Source organism: Arachis hypogaea, chromosome 4, assembly GCF_003086295.3.
Source record: "Arachis hypogaea cultivar Tifrunner chromosome 4, arahy.Tifrunner.gnm2.J5K5, whole genome shotgun sequence".
NCBI classification, from domain to species: Eukaryota; Viridiplantae; Streptophyta; class Magnoliopsida; order Fabales; family Fabaceae; genus Arachis; species Arachis hypogaea.
In genome coordinates this window covers 30,109,834-30,124,716 of record NC_092039.1, presented here as the reverse complement: position 1 = coordinate 30,124,716, position 14,883 = coordinate 30,109,834, and the positions used below count along the sequence as shown (strand labels likewise).

At 36.1% G+C, this 14,883-nt stretch overlaps 1 protein-coding gene across 3 annotated transcripts; it reads left to right on the top strand.

Annotated features, from left to right (window-relative positions):
• Positions 1-1,177: 1,177 nt before the first annotated feature.
• On the top strand, positions 1,178-8,174 carry LOC112796599 (pentatricopeptide repeat-containing protein At5g67570, chloroplastic). 3 transcript variants are annotated; one of them, XM_025839134.3, is made up of 11 exons: positions 1,178-1,815; positions 2,982-3,384; positions 3,479-3,717; positions 3,815-4,006; positions 4,441-4,522; positions 4,620-4,808; positions 4,900-5,013; positions 6,007-6,100; positions 6,184-6,341; positions 6,433-6,876; positions 7,132-8,174. In XM_025839134.3, the coding sequence occupies exons 2-11, from the start codon at positions 3,019-3,021 to the stop codon at positions 7,885-7,887; spliced, it is 2,634 nt and encodes an 877-aa protein (XP_025694919.2). In that variant the 5' UTR covers positions 1,178-1,815; positions 2,982-3,018; the 3' UTR covers positions 7,888-8,174. The 3 variants fall into 3 exon arrangements, with proteins under 3 accessions (XP_025694919.2, XP_029153668.1, XP_072091576.1); XM_029297835.2 differs by having other exon boundaries at positions 1,367-1,815; positions 3,010-3,384; XM_072235475.1 differs by having other exon boundaries at positions 1,371-1,815; positions 2,884-3,384.
• Positions 8,175-14,883: the final 6,709 nt, after the last annotated feature.

Below are 14,883 nucleotides of genomic sequence, written 5' to 3'. Positions count from 1 at the left end.
ATCGTTGGGTTAGGGTATGAACAGTTATTATCATTTAGTATATTATTTGGACCAATTCTAATACTTAAATATTTAAAAATAGATTTTTAACGTATAAATAATATTTTTTGAATTACCTAAATCTTTTAATATAAATGATTTAATATTGTTTGAACAAACTAAAAATTAAAAAATAAGATTAATATTTCTTTTAAGAATGATTGTTATCAAAATTATAAATACATAATAAAAATTTAGAGTACATCAAAATAGTACCATAATAAAAAATTTAAATATTAAATTAATAGTGTAAATTTTTTAAGTGAATAATTAACAATAATAATACACTGTATTATAGATATATCATATATGTAACTTAGTATATTAGAAATAATTGAAAGTTTACTAAGTATGAATTAAAGCTTTTAAAAAATGATAATTTATACCCATTAATATTATCACAGTTTTATCTATTACTTAAATTTAGACCAATTTTACTATTATTATGAGTATTTGAATGTTTAAAAGCAAATCTATTATTGGTATGAGATTAACATATTTTTAAAATCTATTAATGTATTCAATAATATTAATAAGAGATGAGATGAGAAGCCAATGAGTAATAGTTTAAATGGCATAATTTTCTCATATTCATTTAAGAGATTGCGGGTTTGAGTCTCCTATCTTTGATAAAAAAAAAAGAGATGAGATGAAAAGAGAAAAAATGGGTAAGAGGCGAAAGATAACAAGTAAAAAAGTAGCCAAGTGGAGCAACGAAAATTTTTTAGAGATGAATAACTGACATTAAATAAAAAAGTTAATTAGAAAGGAAAATACTGAAAAAAAATTTTGGACACTAAATCTATATATTACCATTATATATTATTATAGGGGACACTCTAGTGTACAGATATGAGTGGTATAGAGAGAGAATATAATTTTTTTTATAGTTATTTTTTATTATTTTATTATTATTCAAAATATAGGTCCTACCTTTATTAATCTCTCTTTTATTCTATTAAAAAAAATCTATAAACTTACATCTTTATCATATAATTTACCTTCTTGTATATATATAACTAACAACTATATATAACCGGTTCGATGTAGTTGAACTAGAAATTGAAAATGTGGATTAGGGGAATTAGAGCATCCGCTGCAATCATAATTATTAGATTCGACTTGACTTGGTCAGTTCAACTGAAAACTTAGTTATTCGGCCGAGTCGTGCCATCTTTTAAACTGCTTAAGCATCAGACCCACAAAAAATCGACTTGGGTCGTTCGTGTTTAAGAAAAACTGGTGATCCGGTTGGTTTTCATAACCCGGTCCGACCGGTCCGAGTTATGCTTAATTTGTTTTTAGAAGAAAAAATGACGTCGTTTTCTAGTAAAGGAAAGCCAAAATCCAAATCTGCTCAGTGAACGTCTCCTTCCTCTTCCTCTTGCACCCACCAGGGCACTCCTCAGTGTCTTAGTCTCGTCACTCTCTTACTAAGCTGAAGCTTTCTTATCTCTCTCACTGAGTCACCGTCGCCCTCGCACTCAAGTTCTCTCGTGTCCGGTCTCTCACTCAAGCTCGTCGTTCGCTCTCTGTCTCGTCACTGTCTTGCCGTCAGCGCGCGCCTTCCCGGCGCTCGTCGTCGCCGGCGGCAGAAGCATCAGGTGCCGGGGCTGGTCGTCGTTGTCGCTCTTTGCCTCGTCACCGTCTCGCACTCAGTCCCGCGCCTTCCCTACGATTGTCGTCGCCGGCGGCAGAAGCAGCACGTCCCGGGGCTAGTGGTCGTCGTCTTCTTCTTGCTTCGAGCCTCGCCGTCAGCAGCTGGTCCCCGATTTGGTGAGTTCTATCAAATTCCCTGTTCTTTCTTGCTCAATTTTTTTTGCTGTAAATCATCTCTGCACCTTTATTTTGTTGCTGAAAGTTGAATTTGTTGCTGAAAATATCACTGAGTTGAATTGTTTACTGATTATCATCACTGAACCTTGAATATGATGCTGTCTTGTTGAAAAAATCACCCAGCTAAATTTTTTGTTGATGTAAACCTTGATTTTGTTGCTGAAAGTTTAATTTGTGGCTGAAAATATCACGGAGCTAATTTTTTTGTTCCTTGAATCTGTTGCTGTCTTGTTGAAAAAATTACCTAGCTAAATTTTTTGTTGATGTAATTCATCACTGCACCTTGATTTTGTTGCTAAAAGTTGAATTTGTTGCTGAAAATATCACTGAACTAATTTTTTTGTAGCTTAAAATCATCGCTGAGTTGAATTTGTTACTGATTATCATCACTGAAGCTTGAATCTGTTGTTGTCTTGCTGAAGTAATCACTTAGCTAAATTTTTTGTTGCTGTAAATCTGTAAATCATCTTTTGAGCTAAATCTTTTGTTGCTGAAATTATCATAGTTGAATTTGTTGTGAAAACTGAGGTTCATGCTCTCTGCAACTCAGAATAAAATTGTTGTTCCCATGCTCTTTTTTTTATGCTAGAATTTTAAAAATGTCTTCATCACAACTCAGTTGCTATGATGAATTATTCTTGGTATTGATTTGTGAAAAATACTCAAATGTAGATATAGATGCAAATCAAAATGAAAGAAATGTTGGTCAAGCTTCAAATTTGTCCTATGAAAATATAGATGCCAACTTTGAGATCACCTTTTGAGTTTGATTTACTGATTGTGTTATTTGTTGCTCTCTCCCTTGTTCATTTAAATTAAGAAAGTATTTTGTACTAGTGACTAGTTTATTATCTCTTTTTGTATCATTAGTTATGTCTAAAAATTGATACTTGATGGTTATTAATATGTTTGTGAAGATATGTATTTAAGTTTTAACTTTTGATTTTGATTTTATTTTATAATTTTACATTTTTATTTAATTATGACTGGGTCAACTGGGTGAATTAGTGATCCACTGGTTGAAACCGGGTCAATTAGCAGTTCGGTTCTAATAACTATGGCTGCAATCCTTCATCGGTTCTTCTTTCTGGGCTCTTATCTCTCAGATTCTCGCCTTGCTCACCTCCTTGCTAGAGATACACCATGGAAGCACTTCAGAGATACACCACCATCTTCCCTTCTCACGCTCAATTTGAACCCGACAAGGAAGCCATCAAGCGCACCCTCATCCGAAAGGGTGTCGACCCCACACCCAAAATCGTCCACAACCTCCGCAAGAAACAGATTCAGAAACACAACCGGAAGCTCAACCGCCAGGCCCAGAAATCCAACGAGCCCCCTCCACTCACTGAGTCACAGAAGCAAGCCATGTTGGAGGAACAGCAATTCCAAGTTCTTAAGCATGAGTACAAGGAGTTCAACAAAGTGGTTGAAGCTCTAAAACCCAAGGAAAGTGAAAATGATCACAGGTTCTTGATGGTGGGGAAGCCTTGGGAGGGGACTCAAAAGGTAACTTTAACTAATTTCTTGTAGTAAGTTTTGATAGTTAGTTAATTATTAGTGCAGTTAGTTATTTCTTCACCTTGTTATCATTATAAAAAAGGTTGAGTTTTGGGAGCGAGTGAGGGCAAACAAGGAATGTGGAGGGAAGCTGAAGAGGGAGAGGTTGAAGGAGCTGAAGGACATGTTTGAGGCAAGAAAGGTGGATGAACTGAAGTGGGTTTTCGATGATGATATCGAAATGAACGAGCTTTGGTTCAATGCGGATAATGAAGGCTGGCATAAAGGAAAGAAGACAAGGAATCATAGTGAGGCTGATGTCATAAGGTTTCTTGTTGATAGGTTTGTGTTTGATTCTCATATTTCTAGTTAATTTCTCTATTCTTTGGATTGTGTGTGAAGTTTTGATTTTGTTTTTCAAAGTTATTTCTTTTTGTAGGTTATGTGATAGGGAGATTACTGTGAAGGATTGGAAGTTTTCAAGATTAATGAAGCTTTCAGGATTACCATTTACCGAGGGTCAGTTGATGAGGATTGTTGAGTTGCTTGGTGTCAAAGGTTGTTGGAAGCAAGCACTTTCTGCTGTCCAATGGGTGTATAATTATAAAGATCATAGGAAATATCAAAGCAGGTGATTTGTTAGTATAAAGCATCACTTTTATATCTCTTACATGTGGAATTTGTCTTGCTTGACGAGATTCTCTAAGACCATTAGAGAAATTTTGCGTAATTTCATTTGTGGCTTTGAAATTGTGCTCATTTATCCTTCCTCGGCGCGACCAGCTTGAAGCCTTGCACTTTGGGCCACCCTATTGGATGGTGCAAGTGTAACATAGTGGCATAGTGCCTTGGGACTTGAATGTGTTTGTTGGCATAATGGCATTTGTCTATAAATAATCTTGATAAAGCAAGGACTCATAGAAAATGTATTTATCCTGTTCTATTAAATCACAAGTGTGCACAGTTATTTCGTAATTTTGACCCATGTGTTAGTTGTGTATCTATATGCTTAGTGCTTGCCATTGTATGTTTTCTATTGTGAAGAAACTAATGATAATTTTGTAGGTTTGTTTACACAAAACTTCTTTCTGTTCTTGGGAAGGCAAGAAGACCAAAGGAAGCTCTTCAGATTTTTAATTTGATGCGTGTAAGAGTCAAGTGCCTTGTTTGTTTTTCACCTGGAGGGTTTCTTTTCTAACATATTTTTTTTACAGTTGGATTGATTTTGCTTTCAATTTATTCAGAGAAATATCCATGCATATCCTGATATGGCTGCATATCACAGTGTTGCTGTTACACTTGGTCAAGCTGGTCTTCTTAAAGAATTGCTGACTATTGTTGAATGCATGAGGCAGAAACCCAAAATATTTAAATTTATGCGTCACAAGGACTGGGATCCAACTCTTGAACCTGATTTGGTTATTTATAATGCTGTAAGAAAGTAATTAAATATCTTTCATAAAACATTATACTAAATGCTAGTTTGCCGATTTATTAAACTGTTGAGTTTCTTCCATTCAATAGGTACTTAATGCTTGTGTTCCAACGAAACAGTGGAAAGCTGTGTCCTGGGTTTTCAAGCAACTGAAGAGAAGTGGTCTGAAACCTAATGGAGCAACTTATGGACTTGCAATGGAGGTAAGTACAGGATATCAACATTGCCGATCTAATTTTTCTATTTTGTCTACTGTAACCCGGGAATAGGGAGATGCAATATAACATCACTATGTTTTTGTTTATTGTTGTAATGCATATGGAATTGAAAACTGATATTCTAACTTGGTAGTTATTGTGCTATATTGTACATCTTACACAACCATGCGAGAAATATGAGTTAGGGGAAAAAGAGAGACTTGAGATATAACTATCTTGCCTGGGTGGCAAGGAGGTGGGAAAGTAGGGAAAAACTGGAACTGAGTGGAATAAGTAAAGATGGGGAATTGTAGAAGTTGTCAACTACTAAGTTTTCGGGTGGGGCCTTTGAGGTCTCTCGAACAACCTTTACATATTTTACTTCTCCTTTCCATTTTTAGTTTTCCTGTAAGGTGTAATGGCTCCATAAGAGAGAAAACTATGGTGAAATAGTATTGTACACTTGTGACTTGGAGGTAGTGGGATCAAATATTGGAAACAGCTCCATTCACAAGGCTTCGGTAGTTTTTGCACTACCTTCTCCAAACCCAACTGGATGGCTTGCATGGTGTAATATTAGGATCGGTAACTAACAATTTCTTTGTGGATATTCACATGCTAGCATCTTCTGCATGTTAGATCATTAACAACTGAGCTCATATGTTAACTCAGTTTCCCTAGGAAGTTGAAAAATGAAAAATGGAAGATAGGAAGCTTTTTATGTATACTACTTGGTGTCTTTTGGAAACATGTTTCTTTAAGGTTATCATTTAGGTGATGTGGTTAAACTATGTAGAGACGAAGGTACCCATGTTTGTATGATGGCTCTAGTTATCAGTTCATTCACAAATTAAGTAGCTAATTCCAAGTTATATTCTTTTTCCGAGTTTTCATGATAGAATGGAAAACTGGTTGATAGTCCTACGGTTATTTACCTTTAGATATTATTACCCTAAAGCATGTTTGCATTCAAGTCTTACAAGCAATCCATATGATAAGGTAATGCTGGAATCAGGCAATTATGACCTTGTCCATGAGCTGTTCGGAAAGATGACGAGAAGTGGGGAAGTTCCAAAAGCTTTAACTTATAAAGGTAGATTTTTTTTTCCTTCTGATCGTTTACTACCAATATTTGACAGCTGGTTGCCCTGACATATTTTATTTTAACTTTCTTAGTATTGGTCAGATGTTTGTGGAAGGAAGGTAAAGTTGACGAAGCTATTGAAACTGTCAGGGAAATGGAAAGTAGAGGAGTTATGGGAGCTGCCAGCGTCTATTATGAACTCGCGTGTTGCCTCTGCAATTATGGAAGGTGGCAAGATGCTATTGTAGAGGTAACTTTACTTCTGCATCGGTATGGTTAGACATACTTGAAGCTACTTGTAAACCAGTATAAGAATACAACTTGTTGAAATATGGCTGCAGGTCGAGAAGATTAGAAGACTTTCTCATGCTCGGCCATTGGAAGTTACCTTCACCGGCATGATAATGTCTTCTATGGATGGCGGGCATCTTAACGATTGCATACATATTTTTGAACACATGAAAGACGTTTGTACTCCTAACATAGGGGCTGTAAATACGATGCTCAAAGTTTATGGCCAGAATGATATGTTTTTGAAAGCTAAAGAGTTATTTGAGGAAGTTAGGGCCCTTAGATTAGATACCTTTTCCCCTCAAGAAGTTGTTTGTGATGGTAGCTCGATTATCCCAGACGTGTACACATATAGTGCTATGTTGGAAGCATCTGCCAGTGCTCATCAGTGGGAATACTTCGAGCATGTCTATAAAGAGATGATTCTTTTTCGTTGTAAATTGGATCAAAATAAATCTGCGACAGTACTTGTAAAAGCATCAAGAGCTGGCAAGGTACAAGCTAACTTGTTTATTTTGTACTTGTTTGTTTTATATTTCTGCCATACTTTCATATGTTCCTGCCAAATTCAGCTCAAACGCAAATCTTTTTAACTTCTTTGTGGCACTATTATCATGATTATTTAGATTCTCTGCATTTTTTTTTTTTCATATTACTGATGCCATATATCAGTGATTCAGTCAGAAATGGAACCAGAAAAAGTACTTATTGTTGTGCTGGTAACTTTTAACATTTTGGTTTCATTGCAGTGTCATTTACTCGAGCATGAATTCGACATGATTCTGGAAGCTGGTGAAATTCCTCACCGTATGTTCTTTTTTGAATTGGTGATTCAAGCTATATCTCAACACAATTATGAGCGAGCTGTTATCTTAGTTAACACCATGGCATATGCACCATTCCGAGTGACTGAAAAGCAGTGGACAGACATGTTTAAGGAAAATAAAGATCGGATTAACCATGAAAATCTACAGCGGCTATTGGATTCTCTTGGTAACTGTGATGTCGTGTCAGAAGCAACAGTCTCAAATTTATCAAGATCGTTGCATGTTCTCTGCGGATTAGGTGCTACGAGAACAATCTCTAGAGTCATCCCTGCTGGGATTGAAAGTACGGGAAATTTTCAGAATGACGAAATTGATTCAGATGAAAGAAAAGATGAGCCAAATATTTCAGGGAGAATGATGATGGAAAGTGCTGAGCTCGAAAATGACTCCAGTGAATCAGAGGCATTTATCTTCAATTATGATCAAGATGATATAGGAGAAAATAAGGACTTTTTCAGGCCTCAAAAATTTAAGATGGAAGATAGAATAAATTATGGTGCTAATAGGCTGGAATTTGCCGATAATCTCGCACCCGAAAAGTCTTCCGGGGAAGATGGAAACTATAAAGATGATGATGATGATGATGGTGAGGGAGTACCTGGCAAGCCCTCAGCATACGAAATATTGGAAGCATGGAAGAAAATGAGGAAGGAAGATAAGATACATTTTACACACTGAACTTGGTTGTAGCTAGTGAGGAAAAGTTGGTAATCTTTTATAGCAGAAGGGTCTGGGAGATTTTGAATTTGACCAGCTTTATTTAAGCACCACTGTTGTAATTGGAAGAAGGGATGTATATTAAAGTATAGTTTAAGGAATAAACATTATTCATCTTCTTTAAACATCATAGGCTATCTCTATATCAGAAATTTGTGCACAGATGTTGTCAAGTTTACTTCATTTTGTTTGTAGTTCATACTTTATTGCTGAAACTCAATTTTTATTTCATAACTATTGATACCAAATACGTGTTCAGGGCCACTTAATGTTCTTGTTCTACTCTGTTGTGCTCTATTTATTATCTTAAATTTCGATATTGGGACATACATATCAACATAGAAATTGTTGTGGAATTATTGGGTGCCCTAAACTTTTTAAGAGAATGGTTAAGAATGAAATTAAATTTGAATGCCAAGGTGCATGTTCTCTCTTACTGCATTAGATTTCTTTCTTCTCAGGTATGCCCCTCAACATGACTTTCAATTTATTGATAATTTAGTTCATTTTTCAAGTTCCGATTGTGAAATTTAAATTTGTTTCTTGGTAAAGTCGTAAACAGAAGGCATCGAATAACAACAAATGAAAACAAGACTCTTTTTTTTAATGACTTAATTTGAATATTTATATATGAAACGAAAAATAGATAACTTTATAAAGTTGTTTTCAAACTTTTAAAAGAAAAAATAAAGAGATATTTGAAATTTAAGAATCTTAATCTCTTTAAAAAAAAAAAGTTCATGATTACAAATGAAACTCTATGGGTAAAGAATTCTATAGTTTTAGGAGAAAGAATTCTATAGTTCTAGTTTGGAAAACTAGGGAGAAAATTCCTATAGTTTCTGAAAGTGAACTCAGAATTTTAGTTCATGGTTTGGGATCCAAAAAAATATGTTCGTAATCAGTTTGTTCGTAGTAAAATTTTACCAAGATGAATGATAAAGACTGAATATAGTTTTCATTACACTTGCGTTCTTTTTTTCTACGTGGTATAAGACGAAACAGAAAAATTCCTACATTGCTTTGGTTGTCTTAAAGGTTCAAAAAGATAAAAAAAGTTTAAACTTTAAATTACTCAAAAAAATCAGGCATTCAAGTTATTTACTTAATTAAGTTTAATCAAATTGTATTTACATATTTTAGATCTACACACCAATTTTATTTTAGCATAAACGAAAACTCAAATAAATGAATTTTAGGTACACCCCCATGCGTTTTCTTTCTTTTTCTTCTTCTACATCTATTTATCTTCTTATTTTCTCTTTCTTTTTTTTTTATGGATAATATAGATATCAATTTTCTTTCCTGGAATATTAGAGGGGTTTCTAACAAATTGGCCCGAGTTCACTACAAAGAGTTAGTTAGCAAATATCATCCAACTTTTTTTATTATTCTGGAAACTCATGTACCCTTTGAGTGTTTGAAATATTTTTGGAGCAAGTTTGGTTATCGGGATGTTGGTGTTGTAGAGGCAAGTGGTCATAGTGGAGGAATTTGGATTTTATGTTCTAATCCTTCAATATCAGTGAGAGTTTTAGATGCAGTTGATCAGTGTATTAGCCTTGAGATTCAGATGGGTGCTTTTTCTAGTTTTTGTAGTGTTGTGTATGCTAATCCTCATGTTCATCGGCATATGAGGTTGTGGAATGATTTGATCAGGGTCTCTAATATAATTCAAGGCCCTTGGATTGTGCTAGGTGATTTTAATGATATTCTGATGCAGAACGAGGTGAGAGGAGGTTCCTTTTATAATGCAAGATCGGAGAAGTTTGCTGAAACCTTGGCTGAATGTAATTTGTTTGATATGGGGCTATTGGGAGAAATTTTACTTGGTTTCGAAAGGTGAAAGGTGGGCTGCAGGTAGCAAAAAAATTGGATAGAGCGGTGATCAATCAAGAGTGGCGCCTTTTATTCCCGGAGGCATATAATGAGGTGTTAGCGCGTCTTCATTCTGATCATTGCTCCTTGCTCATTAGATGCAAGAAGGAGGGGACTGCTAAGAAAGGTAACCGTCCTTTTCGATTCCAGGCTGCTTGGTTAACCCACCCCCTCTTTTGGGATGTTGTTCATACAGCTTGGAGTAAAGGAGCCCCAAATGTTATTAAGAGTTTACTTGAAGTCCAAAAGGATGCGCTTAATTTCAATAAAGAGATTTTTGGAAATGTGTTTGTTAAAAAGAGGGAGCTTGAAAGACAACTAAATGATATTCAAGTGTCTCTGGAAAGATAGAAAGACCCGGAGCAGCGGATTAAAGAGCAAGGTTTGCATGAGGAGCTGAACTCTATCCTCCTCCAAGAAGAGCTAATGTGGTACCAAAAATCTAGAAAAAAGTGGATTAGATGTGGAGACCGAAATACTAAATTTTTTCATCTTCAAACGATAATCAGGCGAAAAAGGAACAAGATTCATGGATTGTTTCTTGAAGATGGCACTTGGTCTTCTGAGGCGACGGTTTTGGAATCGGAAACAAACTCTTTCTTTCAAAAATTTTTCTCTACAAGGGAGGCAGTTAATTTGGATGCCATGGGAGAATTTTCTTGTCCTTCTCTTAGTAGAGAGGCCTGCCAAAAGCTTGTTGAACCAGTAGCTCTCGAAGAGGTGAAAAGAGCTGTGTTCGGCATGAATTCTTTCAAGGCTTTGGGTCCAGATGGATTTCAAGCTCTCTTTTATAAAGAATTTTGGGAATCTCTTAGCAGTGATGTGTGGGGCTTAGTGAAGAAAGCCTTTGCAGGTGAGAACATCAGTGCGGCTGTGTTTGACACATTCATTGTTCTGATCCCCAAAGTTGAAGCTCCATCTTACCTGAAAGATTTTCGTCCTATTAGTTTATGTAATGTGATTTACAAAATTATTACAAAAGTCCTTGTTAATAGGTTTCGTCCTTTCCTTTCTGAGATCATTGGACCGCTTCAGGGTGGTTTTATTCCAAGGAGAGGAACAACGGAGAATATAATAATTGCGCAAGAAATAATGCATTTCATGAGGAAAACCAAGTCGAAGAAGGGTTCTATGGCATTTAAGATTGATCTTGAAAAAGCCTATGACAGAGTAGACTGGAGATTCCTTGAAACTTCCTTGATCAAATTTGGTTTTCCTGTGGCTACTATTAATCTTATCATGGCTTGTGTGACTTCGTCCTCTTTGTCTATTCTGTGGAATGGTAATAGGCTTCAAAGCTTTAAACCCATAAGGGGGCTGAGACAGGGGGATCCCATGTCCCCTTACCTTTTTGTGCTCTGTATGGAGAATCTTTCTTGTCTTATATCGCATAAAGTCTCTCAAGGATCCTGGATCGCCGTATCTGTTTCTAGACATGGCCCAAAAATCTCTCACTTGATGTTTGCTGATGATCTCTTACTATTCTGTAAAGCAACAAAAACTCAGGTGACAGAGGTTATGAAGACACTGGATATGTTTACTCAAGCGTCGGGACTGAAGGTGAATATCCATAAATCTAAGGCTCAATGTTCTAAGAATGTTTCAGCGAGAAGAAAAGAGGTGCTTTCAGGGATCTTTAGTATCCGATTTTGTCAATATCTGGGAAGATATTTGGGAGTTAATATTGGTCATGATAGGGCTTCTAGGAAGATGGCGCAGGAGGTCATTGACAAGATACAGAGAAAGCTTGCTAGTTGGAAGGGGTGCTTGCTTAACAAGGCAGCCAGACTTTGTCTTGTGAATGCAGTGATGGCTTCTATTCCGGTTTACAATATGCAAGTTTCCCTTCTTCCGAAGTATGCGTGCGACAAGATTGATTCTTTGATGCGTCAGTTCTTATGGAAAGGTCAAGCGAATGGGAGAGGGTTGCCGTTGGTCAAGTGGGACATTGCTATAACTTCTAAGAAGGCAGGTGGCTTGGGTGTTAGAGATACTCTCTGTGCGAACATGGCTCTACTTGGCAAGTTAGTTTGGGATTGTCTGAATAATAAGAACAAGTTGTGGGTGCAGGTTCTAACTCACAAATACCTCCAGAACTCCAAGGACTTGGGCAGCAATCATTGTCACAATGCCTCAACTACTTGGAGGAATATTCTAAAGGCTTATGATATCTTAAAAGAAGGATTTCGATGGAATGTGGGAAATATGCAACAATCGATTTGGTATGATGAGTGGAGTCCTCTTGGCAAACTTTGTGAGCTTACGTCTTATGTTCACATATCTGAAACAAATTTTTCTCTTGCTGATTTGTGGAGCAATGGTACTTGGGAGGGGGATAAGCTTGTAACGCCAATTTCTCATGAGGTCAAACAGTTTCTTCACAGTCTTGGGCCTCCTTTAATGTCAGAATCGGAGCCCGGATGGATTTGGTGGCCCACATCAATAAAAGCCTATAGCTCTCGAGAAGGTTATCGTTGGCTCCTGACAAAGAAAGTGAATTCGATCGAAAATAGCAACTGTGGGTTGATTTGGTGCCTTAATTTGCCAGAGAAGATAAAGATGATGATGTGGTTGGGTCTACAAAATGCGCTTCCGACAAATGCCTTCCGGTTCAAGCGTCATTTAACTGATTCGGACAGATGTTCGAGATGCAATGCAGATCTGGAAACAATGGAGCATTGTCTTAGGGATTGTGAGAAATCAAGATGCATTTGGCAAATGTTGGATCCTTTGCTTATTGATTCATTTGAAGGTACTCCCTTGGAATTTTGGATTCGGAAGGTAATGCCGGGCAATGAGGCAATTGTAGGGGCGGGTCTTTGGTGGGTGTGGAGGCATCGTTGCAATGATATTTTCAATAATGGAGATCAGTGGTCAAACTATTAGGTTGTTGCTATGGCTCGGATTACTGCTAATGATTTAAGAAAGTCTGCCAGTACCAAGTGTATAACTTTCAAGGATCGAAGGAGGTGGAAACCTCCAACAGGTGACACTTTTAAAGTTAATTGTGATGCGAGTCTGTTTTCTGATTGGAACCTAGCAGGAATTGGTTGTGTTATTAGAGATTCTAATGGGCGTTGGATTTCGGATTGTTCTAGTAGCTATCCTCCAGGGCCTATCGTCAGATGTGAGCTTTTTGCTGTTTGGAGGGGTTTGATTTTAGCTTGGGATTATGGCTTGAGAGATATTGTGTGCGAAACAGATTCTCTTGACATTTTGCACATTTTCAAAAATCCGGCAAATGGGCTAAATTGTGATGTGGTTGATATTCTTCAGAAGATACAAGAGCTTCTATCAAGACCTTGGGTTGTGGATTTTGAATGGATTACCCATGATGCTAACGCTGTGGCAGATTGGCTAGCGAGATATGCGGTCAAGACCAATCCAACTCATGTTATTTGGTCGGAACCTTGTGATGAGCTTCAGCATCTTATGCTTGTTGATTTAGGATAATCTCTTTTTTTCTTTGTTTCTTTTTGTTTAGTCACCAAAAAAACTATAAATCACTCTGGTTTAACCACTTTATTACAGTCTAGCTACTTAGCTATTGTGTGCGCGCCTATAAATAAATAACTACAACGATGTTTGCCTGTTAATTACTAAAGATTTAAATTATTTGCTAACAATATTTTTATTTCAGATATATTAGTTCTATAAAATAATAAAGAGAAATTCTTGGGTGTAACATCCTGCTTTCTGTGTTGGAGTTGTGCATGCGAGTTTTATGTGTTATTCGCATAGCGTCAATGATAAGCTTTTTTTCTGCGATCTTTAAATAAAATAGACAATAATGTAATATTAATATTATGTTACTATTTAATTTTATTTGACGAAAGATAGTCACTCGATATTAGACACGGAAGATTGAAAAAACGTTCGACTTTATTAACGTCATTTACATTAGTAATTTATTCAATTTTTTATTCTAATTAAATACCACTACTTGAGATAATTATTTGAGTTTTTACTATGTCTAATTACCTTAATTACCTTTTAAGATATTTAAAATTTTAACCTCGCTGACTCAACAGCTCAAAAACGCGACAGGCAGTACTTAATGCGCCACGTGTTACAAAACATGCCTTCCCCATCTAATTAAGTGACATTAGTCACTAATTACACATTATATATAAGTACAAATCTTCTCTCTCCCTCCTCTAGTTTAGCTGTGACATGCATGGAGGATTTTTGTTGATTTTCCATCTTTTTGAGCCTGATTTTTTAAAATCCGTGATCCCTACAAAAATTCTAATCTAATAGAAGTGGCAGTATTTTCATCCTCTATGCGGTGACGTATGTTTTGTTCAGTAGAATCGTGAAGTGGAGCTGCTCTTGCCAGGAAATCAGTTTGGCCAAACCAAAGGAGGGAAGGAACCCATTGAGTTTTCGATATTTTCGCTCCGTTTGACCGATCAGAAACTTCCTCCGATATCTTGTGTGTGTTCTGCGCTTCACAGAGGTAGTGTTTGACTTTTCAATCGGTTAAAATTATGAAATAATTGATATATGTGGTTGGATTGTTGTTTGTTGATGTCTATTGCTCAAATCTGTGATTGTTGGTTGTTGAGATTTTAGCTGAATTGCTACTGGATTTGTTGTTGTGTTTCGGCCATGTTGAGAAATAAGGCACTGAGATGTTGTTGTTGAATAATTGGCTGAAATTTGAGTTATATGATAGTATGCAATTGAGTTCTGACAGTCGAATTTTGATTTGGAATTAATTATAACTAAATGAGTATTTTGAACGGAGTTTTCGAGTAAAAAGGAGCAAAGACTTGACTTTTGAGAAATATGTAAAGAATAAAATTATTTATTTATAAATCTATGAATTTTTATTAAAATTAATCGAGTTTAGCTTTTGAAGAAAAAATAATGGGTTGCAATAAAGAGTTTAAAGCGGAAGACGATTTTGAGAGAAATATGATTTTAATTGAACGAAAAAGATTTTATTTTGAAAACGGAATAACCGTGCCCTATTTACTGAAGACATCTACCCCTAAGCCATTACCATTTATTCTTCCATTTAAGTGGGTAAAATTTATATCTCTTAGCTTTCTTATTCCGCTTGAATATGGTTTA